The following is a 22,355-nucleotide window of genomic DNA, read 5'->3' on the forward strand; positions in this document are numbered from 1 at the left end:
AACAGTTTCTAAAAGAAGGGTTTCCACTAAAATATCTAAAAAAAATTCTACTACCTTTGCTGTTGTGGCACTAGATTCCTAATTTCATACTCTTGTTGTTTCTTTTTCATATAATATTAAGACTTTAAATCTTGTTTTCTATCCATCATTACTTTAGAACAGAGGTTCTAAAATGGCGGGGTGCGACCCTTGCGGGGGCGTAAACAATTTTTTAAGGGGGCGTGAAGCTACCGGTAATTAAAAATAAAAATATTTGTTAGATTTGATCTTCCCCACCTTATTTTGGATATTTACATTTCAAAACTTTCCATTTATTTCATTATTTACGTAATACGTATGTTTTTTTTTAATGGAACCCACTTTTGTCATACTACCTGTAGCTTATTTTAGCTAGTTATTTTTGACGTGGGGCGCGAGACTTGACAAATCCTCAAAAGTTTGAGACCCACTGCTTTAGAAGATTAAAAACAGTAAATTGGCACTCTGGACACTTGGACAGCAAAGATTTAGGTTAAATAACAAATATTATGTTTATGAATTCTAATTTGTTATTTTCAGTAAGATTAAAAAGATCAATTAGAAATTATGTGAGGAATTCCTATCAGGTAAAACAAGCATAATAAAGCTTATACTAAAATAAGAAAAATATTTACGTTCTGGGATGTCTCTCCGTTCTATTGAATTTTGAAAGTCTGTAGATTGCCCAGTTGTTCAACTGACGTGAAGTCATTCCAACTCCATTATCTGTGACGCAAACAGCATGATTACCTGCATTGCTGTCATCAAAATGCTGCAATGAAAATATGAATTGACCAATAAAGTACAAACAAATTGGTATTTAGGAAATACGAAAGTATGTGTACCAATATGATAACTAATTGTGTTTGCCTATTTTACATCAAGTTGTGTACAGGGACTGAAAGCTATGGGCAGTGGGGATATTCACTTGGCTAACATAGACAGTCCCAAACTCGTAATAGAACTATAAATACAACTAAAATAAGGAAAATCATAATAAAATTATGGCCTATCCCTAACCTGGTACACATACTACGGGAGTACCAATACTTTTATAAAAAAGAATTAATCAGTGTTAAATTGAGACATATATTGTGATTTCAATATTATTTTGATGAAATATAATACCGTACCTAGTTTTGATTATATTATATTATTCCTTAGAAATATCATGTAAAACATCAGTAAACTCAAATTTTGTGTTCACTAAATATTTTGGACAATCTTTCTAAAGAAATGATGTCGATAAACAATAAATTTGTGGTTACTAACCAAACTCAGTTCAATATTTCGTGATCCTTTATTGTCAACAGTTGCAGCAAGAGCATTATCAATCAGTTCAGCAAATGCAAATGCTATAAATACAAGTATATGTCATATACAACGATAGGTAAAGATTTGATCGTATTCATAAAGGTCAAATCATTTCATTTTGTTGTGCAAAACATACCCCATAGTCCATACCACAGGTTTGCTGAAAGCAGGCATAGAAAAAATATGAACAATTGGGTTTGAATAATTCGAAATTAGGGTCATTATGAAAAGTTGTTCTTTATGTGCAGCACTGCTATAAATTATGGATTCTACTTATACAAATGCCATTTTTTTCAAACAATAATTCATCAAAATTGCAAATTTAGACAAATTCTTATCCCATTAAAAATGCATCCACACAAATAAAAAAAATCCCCTTAATAGCAAATATTAACAAAAAGTTTTAGCAGTGTGAGAAATAGATAGTTTTACAGTTAGTTTTATTCTCAATCCATACTTACGAAGAGGGTTAATGTGTCCTTCACTGGCATAATACTCATATATTCCACTTTTAATCAATGTGTCATAATGAGGCTGAAATTCTATTTTCTCAGCAACTGGTGCAGCCAGAGGTTGCACAACTGATTTGAGTATATACAAGGTATCTGCGGATTCAATCAGATTCACTAAAAATAAAGTTTTAAAATTAAAATTTTGCAGAAGCTTGAAACCATATACATTATGTATGCAGAAAGCTGGTCATTATCACTTTAGTGTATAGGGACTGACTAGAGACTAACAATGTAACGAATTGAAAAACTTCATTGTGTGATATTGATAACATGTCTCAGTCTTTGTTTTAGCATTGGACCATCTCACTAATTAGCAACACATGGGCTTGTTATTAAACATTATATGAGTGTTACCCAATTGCCCTATCACTGAGGAATTTCATGTTTTTTGTGAAGGAAATATAGAAACTGTACAAAGCCCATAGTGCAAAATAGGTAAAGGGGGGAAGGTAGCAAAAAAGTTAGAACCATGCATTATAGAATTGGCTACTGGTAATAGGGAAACTGGCGCTTGCTTATTGCTGTAATAAATTATTCATGATTCCAATAAAAATTACACTGCTTTAGTATATATATTCTCGAAATAATATGACATCCTTTTTGTGACTCTTATTGAACACAAACACTACAGCAAGCATACCATAGTCTTCATCATCTGCAATAACATTTCTATTTGTTGTTGTAATAACAAATTCATCATCAGGTTGGAGATTGAAGGTCTGAATATGCAATAAACATAATGGATGCCAATCGCCTTAAATGCCAAAAACTGAGCATATGTAAACTTTTTTTATCTATGCTATGAGAACCCAATTTATAACAAATAATATCTTGACATGTATATATAACATACATATACAGATATATAAAAACAAAAGTCAATCAATAGACTTGAGTATTTCATTGATGACATATATTATATGAATTTACGAGAACGAGAACAAATCTTAGTTATATTTTTACCTGAAGAATTTTATCACGAAACTCAGAAAAGCCAAAGACACCTCCAATGGTAATTGTCTTTCCTTCAGATGTAGACGATCTACGATCGTAAACATAAACATATGCATCATCAGATGCCATATTAATATATCTGTTTCACTGTTTTTTATTTACTTGCCAATGTTTGTTATTTAAAGTTAATCAATAATAAAAATGATGATCTGCAGAAACATGATATTCTTGTTAACAAATCATAATAAAAACAAATTATATTTTTTAATTAAAGTAACATATTTTCAGTGGTGGGGTCTGTCTGGTTAGCTAGTACAAATCTGACTCTGCCACTAAATGTAGGCACTGATGCATAACTGGTCAGAATGATCTTGTAGAGTTGGATAGCTTAGGACCATATTTATACCCGGGAGAGAGGAAAGTGGATAATACAGCTTAATCATATAGTGAACCACAGCCTCTCGTGGGGTTATCAGTTCATGTCAGGCTTGGGATTACAGGATTAGTTAGCCAGTTATTTGTTTCAGATGAATGGACTTTATGATGGTGGTGGAACTGTGGAAGGCAAGCCATAACCGACAGTGTTACGTGAACCAGCAATGCTCTCGCACATAATTATTCCCACAGGATTCGAACCTGTGGCGAGCGTATTCCTAACGCAGTAACATTTAGCCACATCGCCTAGTTGCTTGTGTCCGTTTGTTGGCTTTCGTTTCCTGCCTCGATTCTGTGATTGCTTGAAGTTGGGGTGAAGGCATGGTCGGGTGATAGTCTATCATACTGTCATATCAAAGTCAATTTTTCAAAAGTTGTCCTTGACGCTTACAATAAATATCATTGCATTGAATAAAAATAACAAACTATTCATGCTATTTGACACACCTGCATACAGGTACGCAATCTAAAATTTAAAAAAAAATCTGAAAAAAACAGACTAGATCTGGGATTCCGTATTACAGAAAGTTCTTTAATTTAACATAAAGCAGTAAAGATTTTCAAATGTATCAAATGAAATAGAGAAATACCTGAACATATCTGTGTACAGTCAGACAGTATAAATAATATCTTTATATTACTGTATTGCAATACTGCAACTACAATACTACAAATGTGGTGCTATTCTTCATCCAGCTCTAACCAGCTAGGCCTATATCAACTCATTTAAGTTTTTATAGTACTACCGGTATGGTATAGTATGGTACTAGAATTCACCATCCCTTAATAAACTTATTACCGTATAGGCCAGGGATGGCGAACCACTGACCCGCGGGTCACAAAGTGACCCACCGTGTTTTATTCGTGACCCGCCAAGGCACGAATGAAATAAAAAAAAAAAAAATTCTAACATATCAGTGATAAAACCGGCCTTAAATTAATCTAACAATATATCTAAACTAATATAATGTACCGTCAGTTGGGCAGTCAGGGCTGCGATCGCTCAAATCCGAATTGATAATTTCCGGGCCAATATGGTAATTTTCAAAACCCCTATTCTTGGACGCATGTCTGTATTATATATACGCTTTGGTTTCCACCGCGGTGTAGGGTTATTCAGCTATTGGCTGTGAGATCGCTTATGACATAACCATGCAATTGATCTGTTCATTTCTTGCAACATCTTGTCTCTTTCGGAAGTGCATATGCAGACTGTTTTAGGGGTTATACGAGAACTATAGATGCGCCTTCGCATTTTAATAGTTTCTTGCCTACAATGCCGTTGAGAAAACAAAATCATTCAGACTTGAAATAAAATCTAGTAATCTTAAATAACAATGGGGCAGTGTAAAAGTGCCTTAATGTGGTTGAAAGCTGATCAAAAAATATAACACTTTCAGGGTGGAATTCCCTTCAAACTCTTTGGGACCGTGAAATAATTTTCCGCATCATCCTAAACGTTTTTGACAATTCATATGCGTGTTTTCGTACTTTAATTTCATAAAATCGAGTGCCATAAAAAATCCCTGATAGAAGTGCTGCATAAGTAAAGCCCAAAACTACACCAACACAACAGAAGCTTATGAGATTTGTTTCTGAAGTTTTATAGATACAAACATTGATTAAATATCTGTGACCCACTCTCTTCTGTTCCGCGATAAAAATATAATTTTTGACCCATTCATTGAAAAAGGTTCACCATCACTGGTATAGGCTATACTGTACCGTAAAACCGGGTACCGGTATAACGTTATATACAGGCTAAGTGTGGTTATGAAATGGGATGTTTTGGGTATCGTGTAGTTTCGTACCTAACGTACTTCTAGTAGGCGTAGCATAACAATTTTTTGACATGCCAATCCTAACCCTCACCTGACTACGCCATCCAAAAATTACGTCACTACGACGTCACAATTACGTCATAGAGCTTGCCAAATTCTCGTACGATCGCCCGAAATGGCATCGGCGCCGACGATAAAGAACTGACTAACGTCAGCGATCTCTCTCCTATCGGGATCGATGCGACGAGAAAACGAGAGAAATGGCTGTTCGATTTCGGGTTCTCGTCTGCGCGTCTTGAATGACAGTTCGCATAGTTTGAAGGGGTCTATTACGTCACTCTGATGTCGTAGTGACGTAATTTTTGGATGGTGTGGTCAGGTGGGGGTTAGGATTGACACGTGAAAAAATTGTTATGCTACGCCCACTAGAAGTATGTTAGGTACGAAATACATGAGACCCGATGTTTTTTACTTCTATAATGGCGGAATAAAATACAGTGATTACATATGTTTTTACTTTCTGCAATTTCGGAGAACCATTTTACTTTATTTCTGTAATGACGTGAATTTTTACTTGTTTTGTACAATCTATTGTGAAAACACACAAAAATGTGATTTATACCGGTACCCTATTCTCATCCCTTCACACCAGAATCTGGGACATGAACGTGCCATAAACTGACTGTCGTCCAAAACTGCAGTTACACTTGTTGGGGTGCATGTCGCACATCTGTGTCTTAGGCCAGTAAGGTCTTGAACATGTATCTGTTATACAGTTTAATTATCATGCAGATACTGTTACATTTTTAAGACAAATAAACATACGTAGCCTACATATATTTTGAGCTCTGCGAAGAAATCGTGACAAGAGTGTTATCGCGCGCTTTTTTACGGACGTAACTTACTAGTCATGAAGTGGCCAAAAATAGAAATGTAGCTTGAGCCATGAATAATAATGGCAAGGCCACACTTGCGATAAACCGCTGTGATACTACAATACACTGAGTCATACAAACTGTTTTGGAGGGAAATATGAACGAAAGTATGCAGTCTTATTGAAACAAACTATTTTACGAACCTGTCAGTTTGAATTTGATTTAACGATGTGTTCATTCATCTAAATCTAAAACGAAGAATCGTAAAATTTGCAAAGCCATTGTCATGACGGCACCTTAGCCAACCCAAATTATGATAAGTTAAGTGCATTTTATTCTTAATTAATAGATGTTTTACTACAGCTGCTCGCACATTTTTAATGAATACGGAATTACCCATAAATAAATATACAACCCGGGAATTTCCCCAGAGAAAAACAACATGATCCTGGGAATATACCTAATAAAAACACATCTCACCTATGCAGATGAACTCGTGCTGAAGAGCCAGAGGTTAAAACTAGGACATTTTGCCTGGGACCCGACTGCTTGGCCAGTGTTTTTTCCAATTTGTCGCGGAGTTACATCAATCAATCAATTTTATTTGGTCACTCTGATACAAACAAAACAACAACAAAGGGCAAACAAAACTCGTCCCCAAAAAACAGAGTGGAAGTGGTGACTCTTCTACGGCCCATGGGCCGGGGCCACGGCCCATCGAAATGGGCCTCGACCCATCAGGCTATGGGCCGCGGCCCATCAATTTTTGTAAAGGGATAAAATAATAAAGACTAATAAATATGTAAATCCTACCCACTCCCCGAACTCATAATAGAACTAGGCCTATAATGTGAAAAATCTGAACAAAATTTTGTCCTAACCCTAACCTGGTACACATACTTCAGGTGTATACTTTTCTGTAGCTTGGTATTTTGCTTTATTTTTATGTAAAGGCTTATTGTAACAAAAAGGTTTGGTGGCATACTGGCATCCCGCGATTTTTTTTTTGGTCAGAATACTATGATTGAAAATTTTGGTAAGATAATTGAATTTTTTCTGATGGACCGCGGCCCATAGCTTGATGGGCCACGGCCCATGTGGCCCAATTAGATGGGCCGTGGCCCCGGCCCATGGGCCGTAGAGGAGTCACCACCCCTGTAGAAAAAACAGTCAAAACACAAAAAAAAACAAAAACACGATGTGACATCGGGCAATATCTTATAAATTCAAATTTAAATGTGAGACGTGTATGTGCTTTTCCTACAGATATATGAATTAAAGAACACTCGCTGCCGAAAAATGGTGATGCTGTAGGCCTAGTTCAATTACGTTGCAAAAGTAACACAGTGACAAATTTTTTATACTAAAAAACAAGCTAGGTAAATGGATTGAATGTTCCATAGCAGTCTATGCACAAATCATGGATTGGGGTGTTGGGTTCTTTTGTCGTTTTCGGTTAGTTCAGTGTAAAATCATTGTATCCGTTCCAATGCTTCCAACATTAATATCGAATTTCCACGAACGACCATCATTCAGCAATTCCAACAGGTGCAATGGTCCCATCTTTTCTACGCTCTGTTCCATCATCCACGTGTAGATTCATAAAAGGGTCGAAACCTCGCAATATACCCGCAACAGATCGTACACCATTTAACTTTAAATCCAATCTTTTATCCATAAACTTCTTTAATTCCAGTGGATGGGCTTTGCTCATGTTGATATTACGCGATACAGATTACAGATACCGAAACATACAACGCGTAGCATTTACTTCCTTGCGTACTGCGGTGTATCAATCAGTAGAAGCATTTTATTTCTGGTGCATGTGCTAATCATCGAGAAAGCTCCGCATGTTTTCGTTTATGAGAGTGGAGAGGTTCAAGTAGACTTGAGTGACGCGGCCATAAACGGCAAACAGCAAAAATTAGATTCTTAAAAAATGTGTTATGAATATGATTGATATGAAACAAGTTTTGAGGCCTGCAAAATCTTTACCATTGAAGATAGTTGTCTTTATTTATACTTTTTCGTGCCAAGTTTTTCACCATTCCATTAGACAAGACAAGCACAAAGTGCTCAAATGCCACCTCCGAACTAGGACTTGAAAATGAGGCTGACCTTTTTACTGTGAATCTTTTACCCAAACTCCGAAAAATGAAAGTTATTGGACAAATATGGTCGCGAAGAAATCTTGGTTTTCTTGGAAAAATCACTGAAATCAAATCCTCAATCTTGAGCTTATGTATTATTCATCTTACCAATGAAACTTCTGAATAGTTTTATAATGGAAGCTAATAAAGTATGCTATGACTTTTGGTGGGGTTCAAACTGGGAGAGAATAAAATGTAATACGTTTGCTGGTATCAGTGGGCCACCCTCTATTGTCGTTCAATATAACGTGTCACATCGTTAACACTCATTTTGTTGTCGCCCTATCTGTTCAGTCGATCTAATTAAGGTTGACACTGCAGGCTCCACTGTCGCGGTATTCGCACGTTTTAGTGACGTAATATTAAACGACAATAGAGGGTGGCCCACTAATACCAACAAACGTATTACATTTTATTCTCTCCCAGTTTAAACCCAGTTTGGCTTAAATGATGAATTTGATGCTTCATTTTTTAAATTTTCATGGTGGAATTAATTTGTTCTATGTATATCCATACGGAATATATATTAAGAACATTAGGTCGAGATGTTTAAGAGATACTCTGTCTATACTATTGGCACGTTTTAGGTCTTTGACCGATGTAAGTCATTTGCATGAACCACTGTGGTTTAATAAAAATATATCATGTAAAGAGGGAAAATGTTATATATTGGAGATTGGAATAGAAAAGTATACGTTTTGTTAAAAATATATGTGATCCAAAACAACAAATTTCAATGTTTCCGTATACAGTATTCGCTTGAATGAACTATTGTTTGGCCACTAAGGTAAACTGTCGACAATCTATTCGAATTAAAGTTTGGTACAAACTATCAATATTCGCACTACATTATGTTTATTCTAAAAGCAGCGCCAAATTATTGCTAATTAACAATTGCTGTAAAATGTTCCGTGATTAAAGATTGTATTTTTCGCTAGAAGGCTGTTACTTCTTTTTATTTCAAAAATTTCTGTAGGCAGTGACGTCATCAAAATTAACAATAGCAGTCCTTGTGGCGGTTGCGCGTTCGGAGCCAGACGAAGTCGTGACGACTGCGGGATCGGTAGTGTACTGCGAGAGATTGCATACCCGTACTAATTAGTTTTGTGCTTTGTGTCCATATAATTGAGCATCGCTCTCTTTAATATTACAGTACATCTACGTTACAAAATATTTTTTCATATTTCAATTGATCGACGTGTTGACGTGTAAGCTTGTGAAAACTACCACTTTTCGTCAACGAGCATAGTTTTACTCTACGAAATTGTTCTGATTATGCTTTATAAATTAAACAAAGTGAAACTTAAGTAATGTTAGTTTTCAGTACACTTTAATTTGTTTAGCTTGTCGTTGGTTTCCCACCAATGGCTAGACCAGTGGTTCTTAAACGGGGGGAGGGGGGGGGGTCACCGGAAGTTTCCATGTAACGGCTTATGAAACAGTCTCCGCGTTCGTTAGAAATTCGCGGTATAATAAATTTTTCTGTCTCGTTTTATTCAACCTATGAGAAATACAAGAATTCAAATTGCCTCTATATTTTAATTTAGTTATGTTCAAGGTAACTCGTGGTTGGGGCTAGGGATGCCACTTTGGGATCTCCGAATCGGATCGATTCGAATCGCTTTTTTTCCGAATCGATTCGAATCAGATTTATGCGATTCGGAAAAAGAGAGCGATTTACCGAAAAAAAAACATTGAATGTTTGTTAATCGTTGCTTTCGGCAGCATTAAATTTGCCGAATGCGTTTATGCGTCACTCCAAATAACACCAAATTGCGGAACGGAAATAAATGAAAATAAATTTTTCGTGATTGACTTTTTTACTAATCTGCCATCATTTATTTCAAGTTCAGCACAACACACTCTTTTACGCATCACTCGAGATAATGTGTGGCGTAATTTCCCCCAAACTGCGAGTTCAGTTTACAACTGAATGGCCTAAGTTTCTATTATGCGCGAATTTAAATGGATCGTATACCTGAAAATTCGTGACAATTTTGATGAAAATTTTCAACAGCACACCTGCGCTGCGACAAAGTTATTGTACGCCCTGACATGATTGGATTAAGAATCAGCTACCGGCGTCTAGATAATATTTTATTTATTTATTATTTATTTAATTGTGATAAATTAAATCTGCGATTGCGTCGATAAAATAAAAGCACCACTACTACAAAATACCACGGCAATACGCGGACATGAAAAGGTGTGGAAAGTGCACAATTATATTTTGTTTTGATTCCTATTTTTGCAAATTACATTAATATGAGCTGTCGCTGCAACTCCTCCTCCACTCCATCACAATAATGCCACTCGATTAATTTTAATATATCACCGTTAGAGAAGTAAAGAGTAAAATTTATTTCAAGTCGTAAGTTTTGGAACACTACAGGCGTGCACAAGGAATTTATGAGATTTGCAATGTCTAAGAAAGTATTTTTAATCTGTCGCCGTCCACCCCAAAACAAAACTCATGATGTTTTATTTTTAGTATTTTATAATGCCGATTTTTCAACCAAGAAATTGTGGATTCACTTCTTTATTCTATCTTCAGCATCTCGTCGCTGATGATTATATAATAGCAACCAACTAGTTTTCCTCACAGGTGTCATGGTTCCATGCGAGAACAAAAAAGTAATTATCATCCTCTTCGTGGCACAAATATATGTCCAGAGAAATTTCTAATTTAGGGAGAATAAACACCGAAATAAAGATGTTCACGGTTTAAATAACATGTCACACTGACGAAAATTTTAAATGAAATGCAATCGCTAACGTCATTAACGACTTTATTTTTCAGTGGTCAAGGGCCGGGGAAATGTCCACATGCATAATTAGTAATTTCTAATGAAAATAAACTTATTTTATTTTATGCTAAAATTGTACATAAATTCATTTGCGAAATGCATTTTTGAACCTGGTGGTTGTTCAAAGGTATTGGTAGTAAATTTTGGTGTCGTTCTGTCAGAAGTCAATCTGTAATTGTATTTTTACCACACACTAAATAATTTTTGCATTGCTCAATAGTGATGAAGTAAACAATTGATTGAAATTTTACGTGTCTTATGTAAACGTTTAAGCAGAAAATACATTAAAGCGCAAAAAGCATACGTTTATTGCGTGTTTAGTTCTACTTAAAACTTAGTTTGACTTTACCAGGTATTGCAAACTGAGCGGAAAAGGGAGAATGTATGATGACCACTATTTGAGTATGGCTTTATACATACGACAGTGAATGGCGAAGTTGTACTCCGATGCGTTTTATGCCTAAACAATCTGAGCGATGACACCATGAGACCAACACTCTTACAGCGCCATCTTAATATAAAGCAACTTGCCTTCACAAAAGCATTTTTTTCAAAGCATCGCAGAACTACGCGGCACCTCAATATTCGATACATAGCAGCTATTAAATTGGTGGCATTTCTACCTAAATCTTCACGCAAGAAACTCATTGATAATATCCATAGTTTAGCCCAGGGGTGTGCAACGTTTTTCGCAGGCGGGCCAAATATCAATAACCGACTGAAACCGCGGGCCGCACCTACATTTAACTCAGGCTTTCTATTAGTTGCAGGCACAAAATGGTGTCTTTTTGTCATTATGGAAGTGCTAGCAAATCGATATGACGCCCACTTTAGAAAAAAATATGTTACCATGGAGTCATGACTTTTTTTTCAAATGTGGATGTTGTTGTTGTTAACACCCTTCGTCGTTCTGTGTTTGAAGACCCAGGAACACGGCAGCTTCGACCGGATTCTTCCACAGGTCCCTTGTGGTTGGATGTGTTGGTTTGGCTGAACATATAAATAGATGTGGGACGTCATGCGGGCCGGTTCCGCACTCGGGGCAGATATCCCTTATTGCTGGATCAATGCGTGTCATGTAGTGGTTTGTTTGGCGACTCCACCCAGAGCGTAGCTGAGAGAGCGTGCAGCGTGTAGTTCTGGGCAGGGAACCTACGGATTTGCTGATCGGTGGTGGATAGCCTCCCAGGACCAAGTTTTGTTTTTGGTGGCAAAGGTAGTCTGACACGAATTTAGTATGAATTTCTTGGAGTGCTATGTTTCTCGGCATATTGGAAAAGGCTTCAGCCAAGTAGCCAAATGTCTCAATCAATCCCTTCTTGATTTTTCGATATGGTGGTTCTCTGATGCTTGTTATGTGGCAGGGGTGGTATTGGTCGTAGCATCCGACAAGGAATTGCGTGGATAGCATTTCATTGTGAGCCTTCACTGGCAGCAACTTTGTTTCTCGGTGGAGATGATTTTTGCTGGCCATGAGGTGACATCCTGTGATAGTTCTAAGAGCCGCATTTTGCCTTTGTTGTAGGGAGTTCCAGTGCGTAGCGCTGAGCTGGGGTGTCCAAATTGGTGCAGCATAATTTACGACATGTTGTGAAAATTGTAGATGACGATTTTTCTGCGGAGATTGCCAGATGTCTTGACTTGAACCACTCATCTAATGACTTCAAATATATTTCAAGGTTTTCGCAGACTGGGTTTATTTGTGAACCAGAGCTCAGTATTGTGCAGTCGTCGGCATACGAGATTATTTTAATGCCTTCGGGAGGCTGTGGCAACTTGCTAAGATACAGATTAAACAGTGCTGGTGAAAGAACTCCGCCTTGGGGCACTCCCTGTTTCATGCGGCTGTGTTTTGACCTAGCGTTGCGAAATTCAACAAAGGTTTGCCGGCCGTGTAGGTAGTTGCTAATCCATCTTTTGACCGTTGATGGTAAATTAGTGGCTGCTACGTCCTGCAAGAGAATGTTGTGGCTTACAGTGTCAAAAGCTTTAGAGAGATCCAGTGCAACAAGAACGGTTCGCCAGTTAGGCTTTGGTTTGTTTAGACCGGTGGTAATGATATCGTTGACCATGTGTAGGGCTGTTGTTGTCGAATGCCCTTTCCTGAAGCCATGCTGGTGAGGGGCAAGCATGATGTGCTCATTAATGGCCGGAAGAAGTAGCGCTTCCAAGAGTTTCACTACAGGTGAGAGAAGTGAGATGGGGCGGTACGACTTTGCTTCGTTCACCGGTTTGGATGGTTTTGGCAACGGTATTATTCTGGCTGTCTTCCAGACGTCGGGGATGATTGAATTTTCGATGGATAGAGACAGCAGTTTTGCGAGATATTCGTGGCATTTCACTTTGACGTTCTTGAGCATGATTGGGGAAATGCCATCAGGTCCTAAAGCTTTAGAGGCTTTTGTGTTCTTGAGGGCTAGGACGACGTCGTAGCTTGTAAACTCTGGAAAATCTCCTTTAATGTCGATTTTGCGGAGTTGTCGTGCCACTCTACGACCTTCCTTATTCGGTTTTTCATCTGGGTGTGGCGTAAATTGTCGGTTGAAGAGTGTTGCGCATTTCTTACTGCTGCTGATGGGTTTATTGTTGAATCTAATTTCGATGTTATTATGGCATTTTGTTGGGCAAGTAAGGCTTTTTACTGTTGACCAAAGGTTCTTTACTCCTGTTCCGAGGTCACATTTTTCCAGATGCTCTAGCCATTTTGCCCGTTTATACTCTCTGACTAGGGTTTCAGCCTGACGGGATAGATCTTTAATTCTGGGATTTGAAGGGTCAGTGGTTCTGAGGGAATCACGTTCATCAGCAAGTTTTGCAGCTTCGGTTGGGAAGTTTGGTCGAGGTTCTTTGATTGTGCCGTCCGGAATATATTTCTTTAGCGCGTCTTTGAGAATTTTCCGTAGGTATTTTTCGCCTGATCGGACATCTTTGGGCTCGCCTAGGTGCTCCACTCGTACTTCAACGTAATCTCCAACGCCTTCCCAGTCTGCTTTCTTGAAGTTGATGTAGGAGCGGTTCTGTGCGGTGATTCTTGTCACTTCGCATTGTAATTTGATAACGATCGGCAGGTGGTCAGAGCTGAGGCTTTTCTTTGCTTCCCATGTGCAGTAACAGATTAGGGATCCGCTGCAGAGGGAGATATCGGGAGAGCTACGGCAGTTGGCTCTCTCTCTTGTAGGCGAGTCTTCGTTCAAAATTCCAAGGGCTGATGAATCGATTTCCTCAGACAGTTCACGTCCCCTACGGGTTTCAGGGCTTTCTGAAAACCATGATCCATGATGTGCATTAAAGTCGCCTAGAATGAGAGCATCGGTCAATGAAAATAGGTGGTTGAGACTTGCTTGGTATCCCGCGGTGCAGCTGCTTTCGGGGGGAATGTAGATGTTGATGACCTTGATTTCTGTTGTTCCGGATCGGATGCATATGCCTTGCTGTTCCAGGTGCTGATCACCCGGTGCTGATGATGGCAGGCGGCGGATACTGTAGCTAACAGAACCATGCACCAGGAAGCAGAGTCCACCGTCAAGCTTACCAGTACGATCAGAACGGATCACCGAGAAGCTACCGGGTTTCGACAGAAATTTTGAACGGCTGGTTAATTTAGTTTCTTGGATGGCTGCAAGTAGGATGTTGTGATTCTCCATAAATCTCACGATTTCGTCGATTTTTCGACTGATGCCATTACAGTTCAGTTGTAGGATATTAAAGTCTTTTGGGATTGTGATTTGTTTGGTCATGGCCGAGAGTGCCCGGTCCTTCGTTTGGGTATGCGTGATGGGCCTTGGATTGGGCTCAATGCCAGCCATTAGCAGAAGGAGGAGTAGCAGGGCCGTCAGCAGCCACTCCCGGAACCAAAAAACACAGAAGGTGAAGGGTGGGGTTGAGGAACATTGGTCCGTCCGTGAGGTCGGAGTGGCTTCGGTGCGAATATCCTGATGCCTCGTCTTGGTTGGACATTCTCGTAGACCCATTCCTCTTGGAAGCTTTCAAATGTGGATAGTTATCTTAATTGAGATGTTTTCAGTAAAATACGCCACGATTCATTTCCAAATAATTTGCTGTCAAATCCTATTCTAGGTTAGATTTAGACAAAATCAATTGATAGGCTGGAACCGAAACTCATTTAGCTTTTGTATCTTTTTATATTAAATTTTTTTTAAACTGCTCTTCAGTTGCCTCCGCGGGCCGCACAAATTTCCCTTGTGGGCCGCATTTGGCCCGCGGGACGCACTTTGCACACCCCTGGTTTAGCCCATCCTGGTGAGTGGTGACAGAGGCTCAACTGATCTGATTTCATCAAGCTACGTGTGGCCCGGAATGAGCGGGCGCTCGTTTCGTTGTAATTTGTAAATAAGTTAAAATTGTTTAGCGACCTTGACTTTCTGTCTTGACAGCAGGACGATTAAATAATGTAAATTATGACTGCCCCACATAGGTAGGGTGACCATACGTCCTCCTTTTGGAGGATTTGTCCTCTTTTTTCGTTTTTGCGTCCTACAAGGACGCTCTGAATTGTCAAATTGTCCTCCTTTTTCACCGGATTTAACCCTGCTAAAACGCTTAATCTTAAAAATTCTCTTATATTATCAACAGTTGAGTCAATAGAGACTTGTAAGTATCATTATACATATAACAAGCAATGCATTGAGATGTGATAGCATGCACACGGGTTTACTTTAATTAAATGCTTACTTGATATGCTTACTCGTTCATGACGTAAAATCGTTTTGTTCTGCAATTAGGTTTTAGGTCCCTTCACCTCGTATTTCGCAATCTATGAAAGGTACGTTTTTGGCAGAAAATTACGCCAGTTGGCCCAGTTTTACGATATTTAAATAATAACCTAGCGATGTTGACGATGAATAAAGGACAAACAAATTGTAGTTGTTATTTTTAATAAAGACGAAAATGCATCATTTTATTGTCGTCACTTTGTCTATTGTCACTTCTATATTCAATACTAGAAAATTTAGTAGATATATTTTATGTATATCTCATGCACAGATGAAATGTGGTTCTACCAAACAATGTGTCCTCCATTTAGGGTCTGGAAATATGGTCACCCTACACATAGGCCTAGTTTAAGGATATTTTATCAGCATTAGATTGCCTTTGTGATTGTTTTTACAGTTATAGTTTATTCAATTGATTTTTACGCATTTCATTGACGAATGATTTCATGTTCAACTTATGATAATTTAAGCCTGGAATAGCAGACAAATTCGGTATGTTATAATTTGTAACTCTTTCTGATTTGAAGGCTGCAAGTTATTTAATAGTAATTTTGTTAGACTTGTTAATTAACTATGTTTGATAAATGTGTTCATAAATTTGAGTAGGCTTTCTAAAGGCCGAATTGTGTACGATTATTTATTTATTGCAAGTATTTTGTATTGATTTGTTTTTACGTTTGTATTAAGATAACCGTGTCAACTGTATACTTTGAGTTGTGTGATTTTCTGGATTGAGGATACAAACTTGGGGCTTGAAAGACCGCGTTATTGAACTGTTAATAAATATCTAGTGTGCAGTCGGTGTTGTCCAGGTCACAAAGCACGGCTGTTACACTTTAGCCCGTCTATACTGGACCACATAGCGTTATTTCCAGGCCAAATAGGTATTTCACGGTCAAATTCAAGGAAAACTTTTACGACGTATCAACCGACCGCTTGAAACCGGCTTTTCTTCCTTTTTGTGACTTCGAGACGACCCCAGCTGTCAAATTACACCCTGCTCCACTGGAACCACATTCAACACCTGATAGTGAACTCAGATAAAACTCCTCCATTTTAAAAGTGCCAATAGCGTTTAGGTTAATAGGGTATTTGAGAAAGAGATTCAGGTTAATAGCGCAACTATTCACTTCCTTGTATATATTTCCATCAAAGCGTATCACCATATGATTTATCTGTTCGCGATAATTATTTTTGTCTCACTTTGATGTATTTTTTTTCACCGTTTGTTTTATAATTTGCCCTAACACCTCTGTCTGCTTAAAATTTTGTCACAATCATACCAAATATAACATATTTTTATATAGGCTTAACCATACAACCCATTTAGCCGGAACAGTCCAGATTTTAGCAAGCTGTCTCGCCGTCCCGGTCGTTGAACCTATAAATGTCCCGCTCATGCAGTATGGTAGCCATAAATATTATTTTATTTAATATTGATACAAATATTTTATTTTATTTTTGCAACTCACTTTACTAGTTCAGAGAAAGAGAACTATACTATATTGTCATGTTATAGGTATGATATGAAGTATGAACTATACGTTAATTTAACGCCCAACTGTACTTTCTTTGAATCATTGAAAAGCCGAAAATTAAATACAAGTTTGTTAATGAGTTAAAGAAAGATTTCCATCATTTGGAGCAAAAACATATATAGGATATTTTAATATAATTTAAAGCTAATTTCGATGTCCGGGATGTCAATGGTATGGCAAACGTTCAAACTATTACTAAGCCTCGGTATCGAACCAAGTTTGGCTAGTCCATTCCGATTCTTCCCGTTTTTGCTTCAGATATATGATAAGCCTATGTATATATCACAGGGTGCTTACTCCACCTCTCGCAAAACTTTTGAATATCGCTGGAATCTTTCCATATCATCACCGCTAAATGCCTGAGACACTATGTGATCGAATAATGTATTACTAGTAGTGTTCTCCTTTTTATAGCCCCATTAGTGTTGTCCCCATAACGTGGATATTCCTGGGCACAATTGCTATTTTTTGTGTTCTAACTTTGCCATCCTTTCACTGTTCAATGTTTTTTTTAATTAGAGCATCGTTATAACATTTGTGCTGTTTCTAATCGGCTCCAATAATTTCGTATTCAGTGAGAATATTCTGTTGTACGAAGGATTTTGTTTACACTTTCAAAAACATTTTGCTTCAAATTTTCAACAATTATATCTCTAATATGTCCACGCCAATCAAACACAACAAGTGGTGAAGTTTCGGCATGTCGAGTTAATTGACTTCCATCGTTAGTTCAACTAAATCACTACGCACTAATTACTTGTCATTCGTAGTTTGCATATCTAGGGATAGTAGTGAGCGTTTTGAATTTAGCCAATTATAACCCACAGTTGCATACTACTACTGTCGTGATAGTGTTTTACGTACTTATATTGCCACTTGATTAGAGCATTACCACCTACTTTTCAGTCACTTTTAACACATCTCATATTCCTCTGTTCATTGCACTCGGGCGTTTATTAATTATTACTGTTATAAAATAACGACGACAAGCTTTTGTCGGTAATCCAAATATACTCTGCCTCTGTGCATTTTCCTATTTACTTCATTTTATTGTACAAACTATTTTCATAATAATCGCTATGTTAATTCATTGTATTCTAACAGCAGTATAAAGTTTATTACTTTTTTTATTATTTTTTATTCATCATTGGTTTGTTTCACTGTAGGTACAGCTGTACCAATTTCTAGCTTTCTATAATTCACTGGGGGTATTCACAGGCTTGTCCATTGGAATGGGATTTCTACGGGAAACGTCCCATGGGATGGAACAGTACACATTCGTATTTCACATGGGACACGAAAACCGTATGATTTTCGAGGAAATGATGGTAAAACAATTAGTTATGAACTACGTGTCCATATATTTGAGCATAGCTCTCTCGTTAGTTATAAAGAGCAAAATATATTCAGCATTAGCAATATATATTGTGAATGGTCTGATGGACACATGTATAATAGTTATGAATACAAAGTTAACAAAGTCCGAAAATTTCGTTGTTCTGCATTTTTATTGGAATTTATTCCAATGGGAATCCCATGGGATGGGACAGGCATAATTGCTATGGGACAGGAATATATGTCCCATTGACAAGCCTGAGTATTCCACATTATCCCCACATCCATTTCATATTCAATCTTTCTGTACTACCATACGATTTACTTAGTATATATATAGTCTATCCGCTAAGCCTTCCTGAAGTGGGGGAACCTCATATAGCGACACCCAGGTCCTGGTTGCGTCGGCCGTTGATTGATCGAGTGACGCGCTGGCCACGTTTTGTTTTTTTGGGCGGTTTCGAGATCGACACTCGGGTTGAACTTCTCATGACACATCTCAACTGAAACAAGCAAGCTTCTGCCTTAATCTAAGTTAAGTCTTTCTCTGTTTGAGTGCAATTATTATATCGATTTAACCGTTTTCGTTTTTATTCGAATAATTTAATACACAAACAAACCAAAACGTGTGGCCAACGCGTCACTCAACCAATCAACTGCCGACGCAACCCGGACCTAAGTGTCGCTATACGTGTAATAAATTTTTGGGAATAGTTATTATCACTTCTTATCATGCCATAGCCAAGTGATAAAATAGCATCTACGTCATATATGACATGCATATTATTTTGGCGAAAAATACCGGTGAAGCTTCGAACCACATTTCAAACTTTTGATAGATTACTGTGCTGGTTCCTAAAAAATTACAATATTCTATCCAACTATTTCTCTTCGCTCTTAGAATAATCTGTCTCATTTCGCTCTGCGTTTCTTAAAATTCGATTACATCATTTTAATTACATGTTCATTCTTTTTTATCTGAGCATTATGCTTTGTTTAATCTAGCACTATAGCGCGACAATCAAAGAACCAAGGTGATTTGTTTCCCGTTAACTGATATCAGCTAATTCAGGGTGCTTCCCGAGAAATGTCGTGGTATTTTTAGTATCTTTCCTCATGTTTGATTTTGTAATGTCGCTCGAAATTATGTTCTTCCTTGACAGATTTACTTGAACGTTGTTGTGTGAAATGAAATACATTTCTTCTCAGTTTACCTCTGTCACCTTTTTCTACACTCATAGTATAATGAATTGTTATATTTGAAATAAAATTTATACTTGTAGCGTGAGCAGGCCTAGTGCTACCGTCAAAAACAACCAAGTCTGTTTATGTCGGGACCTCAGACCCAGATAATAAAAATAAACAGGATCGCGCGGCTCTAGGTCAGCTCTGCGGTTCGTCACTGCGCACATGGCTAACGCTTGAAAATAGAGGAGTGTTTTGACTAAAATAAGGGCACAAAACGTCTTTTCATCTTATCGGCTTGGTCCTGTCTGCACAAGACAATTCATTCTCCTTTTACCGATCACAGGACGTCATTCCCATGCATATAGGCACCGTCTTGACGTTTATAGATACCGTACAACAATGAAATTTTGTGATTTTAATAAACATAAATAACATAAAGGGAAAGGACTATTCCCAGTTGGAATAGTTTAAAATAAATGAAATGATTCCGATAATAAATACAAATGTCTGCCAATGGTTTAGTAGTGTACGCTGAAATTGTTCTGCGGGCCGCACGGAATGTGTCAGCGGGTCGCATACGCCCGCTAGCCGAAGTTTGGACCACCCTGAGCTAATTATTAATTGCTACGTCTCTTTCGACACTGAAATTCCTTTTTCTTTTCCTATTTTTCCTAATTTTGTATAAATCTGTAAGTACAATGTGTACTTTTGGAATGTGTGAAAATAAACTCCTGACTGACTATTTTAATCAACATTTTCAGAGAGTGAGACCAGGTTAAAAACTGGTTTGGAGGAGATAGATTGGATCGAATATATATAAATATATATATTATATATATGGATATAGATAAAATTTTATGCAGCGGTTGGACATAGCAATAAATAAGCCCAACAAAGATCATCTCTTTATAGCTACCATGTATATATTTATTCTTGTTGGCTGAAAATGTTGAGTAAAACTAAATTATTTACTTATATAGCATCTGTGAGCATAATATTTCGTGAGTTTGTCATGGAACTTGTCCACACCCGATGATGTGCATTAAAATCTCCAACGAACACTGATCTAAACGGAAAGACTCGGATAAAATGATTTTGGTTCAACATAATCCCAAGAAGTATTCCAAATCCGTATTTCTATGCGTAGTTTTTCAACGGGTGGTGGTGCATTCAACCATACCTCTCCGTACGGTAAGGTAATTATTATGGCCAGGCCTGGTATTGTTCTTATTTTTCTTAATATTGATTAGCGTTTAAATAAAGAAGAGGTAAAGTCCCGCCCTTAAATTTCAGCATGGGCCATATTCTGTAGCGTTACACTGTGGAAGTCAAATCCAAATTGTTTTCTGGTTAACTTGGATATTATAAAGCAGGGATAGCGAACCTTTTTTAATGAATGGGTCACAAATTTGATATTAGTTAGGGAAAAGAAGACCGTGAGACATATATAATTAATAAAACTCTGCATCAGTAAGAAACTTGCTGCTGATTCTTTCCGGAGTCGGAATGTGATTTTTATACTTACGGTCGATTAAATCGTTTAATTAATATGCCATGCCCTATGGATATTTCCACAAGCATCGATTTTCTTGTTCCTATCTGGAGCAATGACCAATCAGCAAAAAGTAAATATATGCAATGAAACGGAAAAAGATTCCCATTCAATTGATCGAAACTTTAGTAAAATAACACGTTGTTGGCCATGTTGCATGCAACCACGTTGTTGGCCATGATATTCTGATCGAGCTATAAGTAACTCATTTTGATCTTTGGTCAGCCGATAACAACCTCACAGACATGTCTCGAACGAGCAACATGCTTTAAATGTTACACAAGAAGATTTTCGTAGCAGAGCCGCAGTAGAGAACAGTTTTTATTCAAATGTCTAAAAGATATCGGGGGTGCACGAGCTCTGATGAACGAATATTTGACTGGTCCCTTCATTCTGCTAAATTGTTAATAAAAGGTAATAGCTTATGTAAAAATAAAGTACGATCATAATCATCTCGGCTACTTTCATGTTTTTTAGGAAAAAATGTTGAGCAACTGCCGCAATGCGTTTTTTGCACTAAGACCATATTCAACGGTTCTATGTAGCCCCATCAGACGAGGCAACATATTTCAAACATCCATTTGCTTATCAGTTTGCTAAAAAATAGCAAAATAAAAGCAGGATAAGATTCGACAACATTGGTAATTACAAATGAGTTCAAAGGTGATATTGAATGCGTCATTTGTAGATGTCCTGCGAATAGCAAGGACCAAAAGTTCCATAAAATCGGTGGGACATAGATGAAACTTTGTCTCGTGGAGTGTGATGATATTCTGCCGAGTAAGTCTGGGGCGTCAAAGATGAACGGGTCTCCTTGTCCAATAGCAATGCGCATTTTCAAAAATAGATTTAGACTTTAGACGGTCTATCATATAAAAAAACATCAACAACAGCAAAATTGATATGGACGGTTTAACACTGATTTTCTTTACACGGGTCGTTACTGTATTGGGATGCTAGACGGCGCAAAGAATGTTCTCGCGGGGTTTCAACTTCTACACGAATTGCAAACCTTTATTATAGAAAGTCTTACTAATTATTATTGACAGGAAAATTATCCTTTTTAAGTGATTCCATATGTTATGGGAAATAAAAACTCAGCCTAAATCGGAAGTGGGAAATTTAGATAAAAAATTTGGGAACCCCTGTTGTAAACATTGCCT

General features: G+C 37.6%; 1 protein-coding gene across 3 annotated transcripts in view; it reads right to left on the reverse strand.

Moving 5' to 3' along the window:
- The window catches only part of LOC120330735 (structural maintenance of chromosomes flexible hinge domain-containing protein 1-like), a 32,083-nt gene extending 29,052 nt beyond the window's left edge, over positions 1-3,031 (reverse strand). For all 3 annotated transcript variants that reach the window (XM_039397642.2, XM_039397640.2, XM_039397639.2), the window contains exons 1-5: positions 2,808-3,031; positions 2,485-2,563; positions 1,794-1,958; positions 1,291-1,373; positions 654-790 (exon numbers count right to left, since the gene is read on the reverse strand). In XM_039397642.2, the coding sequence (XP_039253576.2) occupies positions 654-790; positions 1,291-1,373; positions 1,794-1,958; positions 2,485-2,563; positions 2,808-2,927 (584 nt within the window). In that variant the 5' untranslated portion in view covers positions 2,928-3,031. The remainder of the gene's footprint in view (positions 1-653; positions 791-1,290; positions 1,374-1,793; positions 1,959-2,484; positions 2,564-2,807) is intronic.
- Between the last annotated feature and the right edge of the window lie 19,324 nt (positions 3,032-22,355).

Source organism: Styela clava, chromosome 6 (assembly GCF_964204865.1).
Source record: "Styela clava chromosome 6, kaStyClav1.hap1.2, whole genome shotgun sequence".
Lineage (NCBI taxonomy): Eukaryota > Metazoa > Chordata > Ascidiacea > Stolidobranchia > Styelidae > Styela > Styela clava.